The sequence below is a fragment of the Egretta garzetta genome, unplaced genomic scaffold, assembly GCF_000687185.1.
Source record: "Egretta garzetta isolate BGI_Z169 unplaced genomic scaffold, ASM68718v1 scaffold139, whole genome shotgun sequence".
NCBI classification, from domain to species: domain Eukaryota; kingdom Metazoa; phylum Chordata; class Aves; order Pelecaniformes; family Ardeidae; genus Egretta; species Egretta garzetta.
The window spans coordinates 3,198,491-3,213,546 of record NW_009260832.1 but is presented as its reverse complement, the minus strand read 5'-3'; the positions used below and the strand labels follow the sequence as shown (position 1 = coordinate 3,213,546).

Sequence of the window (15,056 nt, the reverse complement as noted above, 5' to 3'; positions counted from 1 at the left end):
CGTCTTGATTCTTGTGTCTTGAAAGAGAAGAATAATGTTACATGTAACCAGAAGGATTTATTTATTTTAAAAAGTTTGAGGAGGAATATGGAATTTCGGTAGCTCCACAGCCTGACAAGCAGGCTGACATTGGCAGGTTCCTTCATTTCTTACTGCTTGCTGATCTAAACTTCAGTATTGGCAGCAGCAGCTAGACAAAACACAAAGCTGTGGAAAATAAAGCAGACGAGCTGATTCTGATCTTACTTGCTTTGGCATGATCAGGCTGGAGAGTACTCTTAGCTTCAAATATTCTTTTAAATCTTCGTGTATTCCCTAATTTCAGATGTAGTTTAAAGAGAGGAAAATGATGCTGACAAGAAAGCTTATTTGATTGGAGTGATTAAATGAGCTTTTGTAATACAATTCGAGGGAACAATCAATGTATGGTGGATGTAACAGTCAGGATGTAATGGTGGTTGTTTATACAGAAAGAAATTCTGGGAAAGAGGCAAAGATTAAGTTAATTTTCTTACTTATTTGTTTAGTTGTACTAAGCTCTTTGAACAAAGCGCCTTTTGATGTAAAACACAGCATGAGTAGAAGAAACAGTTATGATGAGTCTCAATAACTCTCCCATTTAAGAGAAATTATGTTTCCTGTATTTACAGCAAGACTTGTATGTTCAGAGAGAAAGTTTAAGGTACCAGTTGTTCATTTTATGGGGTAAGGAAGAAAAACAGAAGAGGGGGAATAAAAGTATGATTCAATGATGGGTGGCTGAAAAATTAGAATTTTTAAAAATTAATTCTGAAAGGAAAAGAAATGGTAATTGAAATCAGGCTACTTTAATTCTGAATAAGAACATACACTCCCTTGGATAACCATAAATTCATACCTTTACTTCATTTCGGTTGCTTTTGGTGAGTGTCCTTGAATGAGAAATGTAAAATATTCAGAAATGACATAGCTGTAGATGGTGATGTAGTTGTACCTCTGTTAAGATGAGTATTTTAAAAATGTACTGCACTCTTCACAGTTTTATTGCACACAGAGAATGGGGTTTAAAAAAAAAATCAGGGAACTGCAGCTGAGAAGGCAAGACAGAGCACTTTAGGTACCAATGAATCTGCAAGGAGAATGTCAAAATGATGCAAGATGTCTGTATTTTCAGATGAGCAGCATTTATTCTGTTTCTTTCCTGATGCCAGAGGAAACTTGCACTTCTATGCATAGAGAGAAGCCTCTCGGAGAAAGAGGTCCTTAGTGTGCCAGCACACCGTGGTGGCTTTGGAGGGCAGTTTGTTCTCCCCACCCTGTTTACTACAAACATGATTTAGCCTATCTCTTTTTTCCTCTTGAGTTGTCTTACTGTGTAAACCGAACTTGCCAAATGGCTTTGCCTCTGTTGATGTGATTTTATTTAGTCCTTTTTGCCTCCTGTTTGATTTTTTTTTTTTCTTAATGACAATTGATATAAGCTTTTGTATTTTCGTAGTCTGTCTTCTCTGTTGCAGTAAATTCAATCAACAAAACCTGAATCTGTAAAATCTCCATGCTGTTCTAAAAAAAAAAAAAAAGCTTAGTCTTTCATACTTTATAAAAAGAGAGGAGGACTAATGATCAGTATGGAGGGGGATACAGCACAGCAGGCACGGTATTTGCAAATGCACTTTTGGTAATAGAAGTGTGAAGCTTGGACAAAAGATTTGGCAAACTTGCCATTGAATACATATTTTGTAGGTTGGTTTGGCAAGGTTTGAGATTTAATAAGGAGTTTTCTGTTGCTGTTCACTTATAACTATTTGAATCACAGAAATAAGACATGCTTGGCCTCTAACAGAAAATGAAAAAAAATAAAGCCTAGATTACATAGCACTTCAATAAATACACTCTAAAGAGAAACAGAAGAATAAAGGAGACACTATGTATGATCGTTAAACATCTTTGAGGAATACACAATGAACTGAAAGGAATGTGCAGAAAACATAATTATCCTGGCATTTCTCATTGTTCTTTTAACTGTAATTTGTGTTCTTCTGCTGTGTACCTTTTGATGCTATAAATTATTAGATTTGTTAGATTTTCGTACTGTGCAGAAGAAACAAAAGGCTAATGCAGAAAGAGTTACAGTGAGTTTAAACTCATGCAGGGCATTATACAAGGAGACTAATTTCTTGGTGTAATCATTAAATGAATCAGTATCAAACACCATAGTCACCTGGTTGCTTTTCTGCAATCCTGCAAAGAGGCTGGCATCACTGACATCTTAAAAATCCCATTTTATTACCTTCTATATCATGTTCAACTTTAGGGGGGACAGGAGTAAAATGCTTTCTGCTTCTCCATCTTTTTTCAAGACTCCTCAGGAAGTCTTTCCTGATGTTTTATGCCTGTATGGGGAAGAGGGGGAGAATTAATGGAACTGGGAAATTGAACTCTTTTCTTGTTCTAGCTGTATCCATAACCCCATTCTTAGAAGTATTTCCCTTAGAAGGGAAAATAAAATATAATTTGCAGAAAGAGACAAAACTGGATTCAGTTTTTGAGACTTTCTTCAATTACTGGTTCCTGTGCTGGTCTTCATTTTCTGTTAAAGAAATGCAGTAGTACATTTTCTCTGGAGGGATTTCAAAATATCCGCATATAAATTGCTCCACCAACCTCTAACATACATTAACCTTGCAATGCATTATGCCAATTCTTTTTCACCACAAAACAGTATTTTCTAATGGGCTTAAAATTTTAAGAAAATATACAGTATCTAGATAAAGCACCATGACATATTTATAAAGTGGGGATGATGTTATGCCATTTGAAATTTGGCAAGGGCAGCAAAGTCAGAGTTCTGAGTGCTGTTGATTCATTAGTGATCAGTAAAGATCCTGATTTCAGTTAATGTTTTGTGAAAATGACTACAGGATCGGAAAGCTACTTAACGTAGTGCCGGCGTACTACTTCAGTGTCGGCTGGTGTGGTGTTTGCCAGGGATTATCAACACAGACATAAGCCTTGTCTGTGCTAAGGGATGATAAAAAGCCCACAAACCTGTCTCTAGATTCCTTTCTTGTAGACAAAAAGCTAAAAAAGAATGAATTGAATTTTTTTTTCACAACTCCATGGACAGCTTGAACACCTGGAGATGTACAACTTACTCCATTCATTTCACCAGACTGTTCTCTTATTTCTAGAGATCATAAGTTAAATGACATGCTAACTGTTTCTCAGCTCTTTATTTACAACCAGGGAGTATTTTTAACAAGGATAATCCTTGCCAATTATAATTAGAAAGCTGCCAGCAAACATAAAGGGTAAGAAACAGATTGTAAAGGTAAATGTTTGTCATTTAAGCTTTAGAGCACTTCATTAATATGTAGTTTTTTAGATTTGGAATATTTTATGGTTATAATGTTTATTTTTAGTTAGTGAAATTTACACAAATGCATTTAAACTTTTTTAATTACACTGTTTTGTAGTATAATCTCTTCGTGGATGCATGTTTTACTGCATGACTTAAATTGTGTCAGTAATTTTTGGCAGAAGAGACCTGGAAGACTCTTACTCTGAATAACTCAGTCTTTTGATACCAGCCAAAAAAATAACACTGAATGAATTCTCTTGTGGCTCAGTCAGCGAAATGCTTTTAATTCCTCCCTGACTAATCCATGGGGGAAGATGTAACGTGTTCAGATCGCTTGTGTTACTGTCCTGTAGACCAGCTCATTCCTGCCGTAGCAGAAATCCCTTCTTATGCCACCCACTGCAGAATGAAATCTCATAACTTCAGCTCCTGTAGACCTTGAAAAGTTCTTCTTAGCCAGTGCCATCTACATGCAAGTTGAATAATGAGCCCAGCTGTCATTCTCTTTCACTCAGAGTAAATATCACCTCACTCTATGAGTAGTTCTTCTGTAGCTGGTAGACTACTTGAGAGAAGGTGCTCCTTGGCACGAGTGTCACTGCAACCTGGGAGAGAACTGCCATGGTAATTGTAACAGAGAGGGAGGACCGTAGATTTGTCTGCTCTTGGTTCAATGCTTGGTTTGAGTCTTTTCAGAAGTTCAGTGAGATGACTAAAAATGATAAACTTCTCATGTATTTTCACAAGTTATCATGTAATTTTTTTTTTTTTCAGTCTAACTTCAGCATCAATCCAAACTTAGATTTCCATTAGCTCCTCTGCAGGCTTAGTTTTCTGTCATTAGGGGTTACAGGCTGGGTTTTATAGCAGCATGCAGAAAATGGCATTTCTTCACATTCTTAGCAGATAGTTGCTTTCTGAAGACTTCCTGTTGTGTGTCTCTGGTGAAAACAATCCGTCCAGCTCTACCTAATTGCCTCTGGGACTTACCAGCAGTTATGGCCTCCAGAGGAATTAAGTTGGACCTCTCTTCATGATGTAGTAAAATCATTTTGCCTGGAAATCTTCAGAAAATGACTGCAGCACTTCTGTGAGTGAACGGCATACTGCTTTAGTTGCTTACCTTGTTTCAGCAGCTCTGGTAATTAGCAATTTAGCAGTTTCTGGTCTTTTGCTCTAAGGATGATGTCTTTCACATATACATATAAAATAAATATAAAGAAACCGTATAATCTTTTGTTTATCAGTTTCCTTGTTCTTGTAGGTCTGACGTCTTGTATGTTGTTTGTGTTTACTGAGCAAGGTATCAGAGAAGCAGGGGAACATCCAAGTCTGCTTTTACTCACTGGGCAATAACTGACAGGCAGTTATAACTACTGCGGTGCATATTTTAGAATAGGTTGCTGTGTCATGAAATTGCACAAAAAGGAGCTACGAGATCTCAGCCAGAAAGATCTCCCCCCATTCCATCAGATCTGTCTCATCTGTTACAGACCATCCAATACTATAAAGTTTCTGAGCACATTTCTCGGTGCTTGATCTGCTTGTGTTAGTCTTGCATCAACAACACAGAAGCTACTGTAGCTACAGCAGAGGAAGATGGATCTTATTTCAAAGAGCTGCTTTACAAACCAAATCACCAGAAAGCACTTTGTCTTGCGTGCCTCCTGTTTGGAGCGCCTAATAAAATGACTCCTTTTTCTGACAGTTTTATTTGTAGCGTAGGAAGGTTATCTGCGCACCCATTTTTTTCTTCCTATGAAAATCAATTTGTGTCCACATAAAAGTCCCTGCATATTATGAAATTGTTATCAAACAAAACTTTACATTAAGAAATGTCACGTTGAGACTGATTCCTCCCCCTCCCCCAGTTTTTTATAGCTCTTTTAAAATTTACAGTCACATTTTTTTACTCAGCTCTGTCCAGTGTAGTCTGCCTTTTGTGTCTTCTGTCTCGAAAATGAAGCCTACCCATGGAATATATTTGGTGGCGGTAGTGGAGTTGCTGCCTCCTTTGACCTGAATGCCCTGTTGAGTCAGTGATTCACTCACTCTAAGCCCATTCCTCTTCTCTGCTGGATCTGGATGGCACAGCTGTTATGGATGGTTTCTTGCTAGGTGTTTTGGGATGAGGCTGACATAATCACGTTCACCTTGAGTAGTCATTTAGCAGCTGTCAGGTAGTACTGACTTTTGGGTAATTATGGACAAGCCCGGATGAAGGGAATCTCTGTCACTTTTTTCCCATTCCACCAGATGATGCTCATGGGGCCTTGTTTCTCACATAATCGTAATGGCAGGTAGCTACCATGTGTGGTGTACAAAAGAACTGAGTGATAAGTTTTAAAAACCCATTAGTCTATACACAGCCTTGCACAAGTTTATTTCTCTTCCAAATGGAAATAGAAACATAAAAATATTTTCTGGCTGTCATTTTATTAGGTGTATGTTTCATGTTCTATGTTTTTCTGTAAAGAGAAAATTTAGCTGTTTGGGTATTTACTATGTTAAATGGAGATGATGATAGTGCAGGATACAGAGATTTTGGATATCTTCTTCACTTTTTTCTGCTTCACATTAAGTACACACAAAATAGAAAAAAAAAAAAAGCCTGAATTATTGCATGGTATGTTGTCATGATTAAAGTAGGCTTTAGTCTTTCAGATAAAACTGCGACAGAAGCTATGTGCTTAAAGAACACAATTTCAGTAATGAAACCGTTGTTTGTTCTTAAATCTTGGAAACCTGAGTTAAGGAAAAAGCTTGATTGGTAATATCAGGTCTTATTGCATATGGGTTTATAAATTACTTAGAAGGTGGAATTGCAATTAGATCTGCCCACGTCCTAATTAAGCATTACAGATGTGTACAGGCATATATCAGTATATTTCCAGAGGCGGGGGAAAGCAAAGATTTCTCCAAACATTTATCTTCTTTTTTTTCCCTCCTTTTTAAATAAAAAAAGAGAAGAGGTCTCCTTGGACCTAGCAAAATTTAACAATTTGCTGCAAGACAAGAAGCATTTCAAATCGGCTTCTGTTGTCGATCCATTGTTGTTTGTGTAGAGAGGCGTTTGCTGCTAACAAACCTTTGCACTTCTGCAGTGCTTCCCAGGTGAGGTCCTTGCAGCACCCCACAAGTAGGAAATGGATTTCTTCATGGAAAATTTTTTTTTTAATACCAGAAGATGGTGAACTCGGAAACAAAGGCAAAGTTTTTACCATCACAGCTAATTTTAACATGATAGTTTCTTCTAAGCCAGTAAACAGGATTCTGACTCAGCTAAATTACATGTTGTCTACACGCAGTGTTTGCACTAAAATATTAGCATTTAAAATAGACTGAAATGTATTTTTAGATATACAAATATTTAAAGCTTCTATCACAGTAGTGCCCCCTACCTTTACTCTTGACATAGATGTTTGAAGGTGTTTTAAGAGCCTTTTCTCAGAAATTCCTAAGAAATAATTTTTGCTTGTGATGTTGATGGTAAAATCACCGGTCTTGGCCCTTTTTTTGTCATTGTTTTGTTCATTATGGTTTGCTTTCTTGTGGGTTTTTTGGGGTTTTTTAATTGGTCAGAGGAGTTGAGGTGAAGCAATTTCCTTAAAATGTGCTTTATTAAACTGATCACATATTGGATCCATTTCTATGGGCAGTTGCAATGGGGTTTGTTAACAGAAATAAATTCTAAATGTTCAACATGATAATGATGGCATCCCGTTTAACACGACATTGCGGATATTGGGCAGCTTCAGGACCAGTTTTGAGGTTATTTAATAAGTTGATCAGTACGAGTCATTACATTATATTTTCTATTCCTGTTTACTGAAGCTGTATATGTTGTTCTCTTTCTAATGTACTGTAGGGGTTTTTTTATTCCATTATTTTGAGAATGCTGGACAGCCAATTGCCTTTACCTCGATACAGCACCAAACCCAGATACATCCTTTTTTGTTGTTGTTGGCTTCATAATTACTTTTTGGAGTCCCCCTTCCAGGGAAATCACTGTCAAGCTACTTGGTTTTGAAATTACTTTTTTTGGACAAGCATAAACATAGTGCTGTTTTAAATATGTCTTTCTAGAAACTGCAAGAACACTGATTTATATACTGGTATGCCTTAGCTTTGGAGTTCAGCATGTCAGAGCCTTGACCGCCTCATTCAGAATTTTTAACATGAATGTAATTCATGTGATACTATTATCAAACTGAAACCAAATAAAAGTTTCACCTCAGAAAAATGTGTTCAGATGTAAAGATATACTTAAGTGTTCTTCTGAATTGGGGAGGGTTTACTATAGTATTTCAGAGTCAATCAAGGTCTAACATAAGGTGGTTTTTTGATTACATGTATAAATCTCTCTTGTTTAAACATAATCGTGTGCAGGACTTTTCTCTCCTTTCAGTCGTCTCCTAGGGAATAATCACAAAGGGAGAAAAGAGGATTTATGCCTACTGTATTAATAGGAAATACATATTTTGTGTTCCAATAAAAACACCTCACAAAGTTGTGATGGTGCCAGATGTACAAATGAGACCCATGGCAAGGGGAGTTCAGCCTAATGACAGAGAGAAGCTGACTGTGGAGACCTAGACCAGACTCAGAGATGGAAAGGTCACACTAGTGAAGTGGAGATCATATCTCCTATGCAGAGACCCAATGCATGTGCTTTCCACTAGTGTATCTGTACTGTAAAGAAGCACTTTGTTTTGAGCCTGCCTCCCCTTTATGGTACCTGTCCTGTCACTGCACGGTCCCCCCTTTGGAGGACGGACCTTCTTATCCCATTTATTTTGCATCATTTAGTATAAAAGTGTTCCTTCTTGGTTGATTTCTCAATAAAAAAAAAATCAATGACGATACATTATTGAGCACCCATTGAGGTACAGCCATTTGTATATAGCAACTGAAGCTACAGTCTGCTACATTTAAGGGCAGAGTGCCATTTAAAGTCATTATTTACAACCAAGTACACCTATGTGGGGAAAAAAAGGTGTGCACGTCAAAAATTTTTCAATAGAAACAAAGGTGAAATAAGTGGTATTCTCTGCTCATTGTTTGATTTGCCAACCTAGCATCGTTTCATTTTCATTATTAACTCTTAAAGGGAGAACTGTGGTCTTTTTAACACAACTTCTATCATTTTCTTACAAATCTAATTCAGTTGTAAATACTTTGTGAGGCAAGAATATGCAATCATTCCAGCAATTAAAATTCAGAAATGAAAGTAAAATGTGGCTTGTAGAAGGGAACTGGAGATTTCAGTAGACCACACACAGTATGCATTTTGACCCCTACGGCTGCATACCTGAAACCTTGATGAACTGAACCAGCAGTGCTAAGCGGTGGGTTAAGCAATGCTGCCTATCGACTCGCTCTTCTGAGAGTGGTAGTGTAGAACACACCCCTAAATGAAGATACCTATTGATCGGGTGTGAAGAGTGATCAGGCTTTCCATTAACTGCGGTACAGGTGAAATTTAAAATTGTTGTATGTGTTCTGCTATGCAATGGAGTCTGAAATAAAACCTCAATGCTTTTTATCTTTAAAATGCTTTGACAAATATTTTTATTGTGCTACAGCAGCAGGCAGTTTTTCCTTTTTACCTTATTAGTGTGCCCCAGCCTCGGCATCAGAGCTCAACTGTTACAGTCACACTTAGAATCAAAAGTAAATACTGTTAAATATGGGTGGGCTGTTGTCAAACTTACTTTGTGATTAAAAAATCAAGGAGCTGAGTGGCGCAGATCATGTACTTTCATTAAAGAGCTGAGGGACTTCTTGCCACTTAAACACAGAAAATCAGAATATCTTTGGGCTTTTGTCCTTTGCATTGTGTCTGTATGAGTGTTGCCTGAAACTTTGATTGCCTCATTCCTTTGTAGTCATGAGACGCAGACAACCTGTTGGGATCATCCTAAAATGACTGATCTGTTCCAGTCCTTAGGTGAGTGCATTTCTTAGAATAAACCGTTACGTGATGTTCGTTCCATAAGTAAAAGCCCACATTTGTCTGCTGGCCACTTCTGAGTTGCCATGAACTGTGTGTAAGAGAGCATTTCCCACTTTGCGATGAGACACACTTTTCAAGAAGCCTACTGCCTTGGTCACCTCATGCTTATTGCCTTTCATTAATTTTAATTCTGAACAATATGCTTTGTCGCTATGCTTTAATGCAGTTTCTTGTTTATTTCTTTTAAATCCACAAGGGATTGTCCAATGATGCAGGCTATCTGCATTTTTAAAGCAGGATGCTGGTCTTCAGGGAACTAATTTTTGTAATAAATCAGAGCAACTACACTATTAATAAAGGCTAGACTATGTAACAGTACAACTAGTTCAACGTGCCCTGCTAACACATTTACTGTGAAATGTCCCTTTCTAAGGAGTGAAAGGGTAAGATACTGTCAAGTAAGGAAAAATGTTACTATACCCATCGGTTTCTAAAATAGAGCTTATGGCTCTCTGACTGTCCCTTTCAAAGCACTGTTTACAAAGTCATGGCATAGAAATTATGGCTTAAAAAGACTCTTTTTTTCTCTGTTACTGTGACCTTTGCTGCCCTCTGTTTCCTGTCTGTTGTCTGTTGGAGTTGCAAATTATTTGTGAAACATGGTGTATTTGAGCACTTGTCTGGAAACTGCATAATATGTATGCAAAACTCTATTATATGTATATGTATTACATGTGCCAAGATAATGTCAGGATTTCTGGTGTGCCAGTCTCTGAAGGCCCTGGATTGTAGAGTCAGGAGGCTTTCCCTGCAGGTGGATCGGACTGAGGTCCCAACTTCTCAGTTGGTTTTTTTTGTTTTTTTTTTTATTCTGATATATTGTGTTAATTCATTAGAGAAAAGAGAAGGGATGTCAGGCTTCTTCCAAAATGTGAAGATTTATATGTAAAGGAAACTTACGGACTCTCTTTTTAGGGCTGCTCATATTTTTGTTCTGCTGTTTCAGCTGACTTGAACAACGTACGCTTCTCCGCCTACCGTACGGCCATCAAAATCCGAAGACTGCAGAAAGCACTGTGCTGTGAGTTTGGCCTTTGAGACAAATTGTTTCTCTACAGTACTTGGGGAAGGGAGGGTCAGCTTAAGTCTAACAACATTAATGTTTAACAAGGGACCAGATACATTCTTGACAAATTGTCAACCGACAAAATGGCAGGAAGAATTGCCAATAGTAGGTATCATTATTGCAAATAAAATCAATTAGTGAAAAAAGGGATGCAGCAGGTAAGTTGAAATGCTGTGCCCACTAAGAATACTTTGAGAAGTGATAGGAAAATAAATACTGGACCTCTTGACTATTGCATGCTATTCCTGATACAAGCTAATACAAACCAATGTGAAATGATGTGAGCTAAAATCCTGACCTTTGATATAAACTCGGGTATTTTATTATATTTTAGAGAGTTCTATTCCATTTTTTATGTTTACTGCTGCTAGATACAACTTTGAAAATACTCCTCCCTCTCAGAGAGTATATCTTGTTTTGTGAATTCCCGTTTAAGAGGACTTCAGGCTGCTCGAAGTGCAAGGGGAAAGGATACAGATTTGTGTAGTTGATATTGCTGTAAGTTTTGATCACAAAAAGCTACTAGGGCAAAAAATCTCTACTATTATTAGCAATAATAGTATGTGCATATATATTGGGGATGTGGGGAAGGGTCTTAAATTTAGATAGGAAATAACAACGCATTTAATAGGTACATTGGATATTCTGCCCAGACCTGTGCTGGCATTTGTCCCTTTGTTAAGCAGGCACAGTCCACTCTGAAGAGCCCGTAGATTTCATCAGGAGGGAAGGATAGGTGTCTACTGAGTAGGTTCAGCTGTCTAAACTACTTTGTTTCCAAGGTTCATGTTTGTATCTCCAATTTTCTGCTCTGTATTTGCTAGGTATTTTTAAAAGTGTTTCATATTACATCACGACTATGGTTTAATTCAGCAGCAAGTTGCATGCCTACCATGTTCAAAGTTGAGCAGCCTCAGAAGTGATGTATCAGGCAATCTTGTCCTGGCCTCTGGACTTGGGACTTCTCTGAGTCACACAGCAAGTACCATGCTGTGGTTCTGGGTTCTTGCCTGAGTCTCCTGTGCAAAGCAGACTCACAGTACTCCTTGGAGTCATCCTGTCACTGGTATTTCTGCATTGTCCTTGAGAATCAGGATGCGAAAAAGAAAGGTGGGGAAGCTGAGCTAGCCTGTAACTGCTCGATGTTTATTTTAGAGAAATAGGATTGAACTAATTATTTGACATAATACAGAAATGGTTTACATTATATAGAGAGGCAAGACATGAAGACAAAGAAGATAACTGAAAGGGCAAAAAGCTTAGAAGGAAGTGAGATTTTGTGAGAAGGTAGAGAAGAGAGGGTGTGTGGAAGAAAACCAGCTGAAACAGAACTAGGGAGAATAAGGTGTATAAAAAGAAAGGACTGCGAAAAATTCTGTTGTGGAGATGATGAGAATATGAATTTTAAAAATTATTAGGACTATGAATGGAAAAGAAAATACATAAAAACACACATCCATGAGAAAGAAAATAGGGTGAAGTAGGAAAAAAATGGAAACTGGACAATTTTGGAAGGAGATGTGAGTTGTGAATGAGCACGAAGGTCACAGATTTTAGACCTTTTGAAAGGTCTTGGCAACAGCTGACGTAAAAATTTTGTACAACATTACCAAATTTTCTTGTTTAAACTTGCAAGTCCTTGCTGTGGAAGGACTTTTCAGCCCTGAAGGGTGTACAGTATGGCAGTCTGAGTAGGAACACAAGATGGGCAAAGCCATCCTAAAGGTGCAAGCAAGGAAGGAGTTGCACAAAGCGGGGTCCCTCCCCACCCTGCAGGTGATTAGTTTTCCTTCCAGCCTAGAAGATGGCAGTCTGATCTTGGCAGTAGCTTCTTGGCTGGACTTCAGATATGAATTATACCAAGTGAAGCTGTGCCTGAGATGCTAGCGAGCTACTCCAGAAAGCTAGAGTGCATCTGTGCAACAGCTCAGGCTCTTGGGGAGTACCTCTTGCCGCTTCTTCATATGCTGTGCTGGCTTCTCACAGAACTTCAAATTAGGTTTGAGATCTTGGGTTCAAGGGCTTATGTTTGGGAAAAAGCAGAACCTGTCCTTGGAAAGACTGTCTGATGGTATTGAGAAGAACACTCTGTTTCTTTGGCACAGCCTAGACCTTCTCTGTACAAGTGATATGGTCCCACCCAAGGCTATAGTTTCATCTCTCAGCAAGATTAAAGAGCATTATGAGCTTTCTGCTTATCAGTGCTCAGGGTATAAAGGATGCATCAACATATACCTAAAAACCAAAAAGCAAAGCAAGAAACCAGAAAGCAAAGTAAAATTCTCCTTGTGCATGCTGCTCCCCAGAGAAGAGTTAAAAAACAAACTACATGTGATAGATGCTAATCATGCTGCCTATTTCTGACAGGCATACAGATTGTCTAGAGACCTGTATAGAACAAACTTCACTTTCATTACTTCCAATAAGCGTTGAGGAATAATATGCTTCCTGCTCTTGCTTTTACTGCAAAACATATCCATTTCTGTAATAACTGCAATGGTTAGCTCTTCTCATTCACAGATTTCAAAAGTGCATTTCAATCAAAGTGAACATTGTTTCCAGTTTCAGGGGAGGGAGGTGGAAGGAGGACAGAGGGAAGTTGTAAGAAGTAAAGAGAATCTTCCAGTTTGAAGGAGCCAGGAGTAAAACTGTTATCTCGATAGATCCAGTCTGCCTCGTTATTTATGAAGCTGTTTGCTTGCTCCATCTCTCTTTCTCATGGGAGGAGAAAACAGCAAAAAAAAAAAAAACAAAAAAACCCCAAACCTTTGTCTTTATTACACACACACATATTTGGCAAAGGTGTAATTTGTGAGAACATGATATTGTGGGTTTTTTAAGAAATACGTTGCAGATTATCCGCAAAGCTGAATGCCACAAGTATTTTCTGTCTCTGAACAGGAACTCGTTACGATCAGGCACAATTTTAAGAGCACCTTCAAAAGTATAATCTGTGCGGTTCCTTTTGTCATTGTTTGCTTAGCTGATTATTTCTTGCCAGAGAACAGGTCAAATTCCCTTTGGCTGTGATGATTCTCTGCCTGATTCTGTCCCATGAATGGCGGCTGAGAGAGCCAACACGCAGCATGGGCTAGCACTGCCTCTCTGAGGAAGGGGAGAGTGGTTAAGCCGTATCTAGAATTCTTTTCTTGACTTTTTGGGGGGTTTTTTTTTAAGTGAGGGAAAGAATCATCTTCTGTGTCCCTGCCATTCATTCTCTGGCCTGAGTTACTTCAGTCTTCCATTGTATTTCCTGTAATTTTAACTGAGGATGGTTTTTAAAGGTGTTTGGATGCAAAATGTTTCAGAAAGGCTTATGTGCTAAGGCAAAGAAAATGTCAAAACAAATCACTAGAAAATGAGGTCATTGTAAACTGTAAAACGTGACAAATTGCTGTTACAGCCACAGTGTGTGTATAACTGCAAAGGCCTTTTTCATGACAACTCCAAGGGCACAGCTGGAGCAGGATGCACAGTCCCGCTTGCACCTGATAGATTTTGACTTTGCAGTGAGGACTGGTAGCACAATTATTAGAGCTATACAAGCAGGTTCAGTAGTATGTAATTTGAGAAATGCACTTTGGAAAACTTTGCTGATGCCAAATCTCTCTTCTGAGTCTTTGGTCTTGGTATGTGTCAAAAAAACATGGTTCTGGGAAACTTATTCCCTCCCACTCCCCTTGCCCTCCTTTAGTAGTGGGAAAGTAGAGTCATGTTTCATCTTGTTCTGTTTTTTTGGAAGGTAGATTCCTGCAGAGACTAATATATGTGTGTATGTACCGATGTATATTTGTTTTGCAGGAAGCTGAGAAAGGCTACACGTTGGAAAGAACAAATTCTTAGCTTCTGTGCCTCAGATTATGGGGGGCAGATATACTGAGAGCACTTGCCCACTGTAGCAGAAGCAGAATGGGGCCAGAGAGAGTATTCTGTGTTGCAGTTGTACTGGACAGCTATGCAGCACCAGACCCTGACTATAATATTTTATTCTCATGCAGCATACTTTAGCTCATTTTCAAGAAATTATATTGCCCCAGATACTGAAGTGTAGTACTGGAAGGGAAAAAGAGAACAAAACCACCACGAATTCTGTTACGGAGCTCTGCTAGGTGATGTAAAATTTAAGAATGCTAATAGGAATATCAACCGCACAAGGCTAAGGAATGAACTTTAAGGCATACCGGACCAAAAGTGAGAGCCATGTAGACTTTTCCTCAGCCATCCAGTCTTTTACAGGAGCTGCTGTCATTCACAAGGTCTTTCTAATAGAAAAGCTCCATAGCAATGCCTGCCTATTTTCTGGTGGGTTACAGCAGCCTCAAGTTTGCCATTAGCAGCTGCATGTCATTACTTGCCCCTGAGTCAGTCAGCCACATCTGCTTGAACCATCCTGAATTACGCTGTTTCTGTTTATAGTTTTCCTTTGGGAAAGCCTCCTCACTGCAGAAAGGAAAGAAGTGACCCTTGTGTCCGTTTGTTAGTTAGCAGCAGGAGTGGTCATTCAGCACATGGGAGCAGATGCAGAATGCTACTGCAAAGATGCACTCAAAGCTGTGTGTGGTAGGCTTCATGCCAGCAATGACACGCGAGTCTCAGGTTAGCTTTTCCTCATCTGTGTAAACACAGTTTATTTT

General features: G+C 38.5%; 1 protein-coding gene across 1 annotated transcript in view; it reads left to right on the top strand.

Moving 5' to 3' along the window:
• UTRN (utrophin) overlaps nucleotides 1–15,056 on the top strand; it is a 387,328-nt gene that overhangs the window by 314,085 nt on the left and 58,187 nt on the right. Inside the window, 2 exon segments of the mRNA XM_009646963.2 lie at nucleotides 9,229–9,290; nucleotides 10,303–10,377. Coding sequence (XP_009645258.1) covers nucleotides 9,229–9,290; nucleotides 10,303–10,377 — 137 coding nt within the window.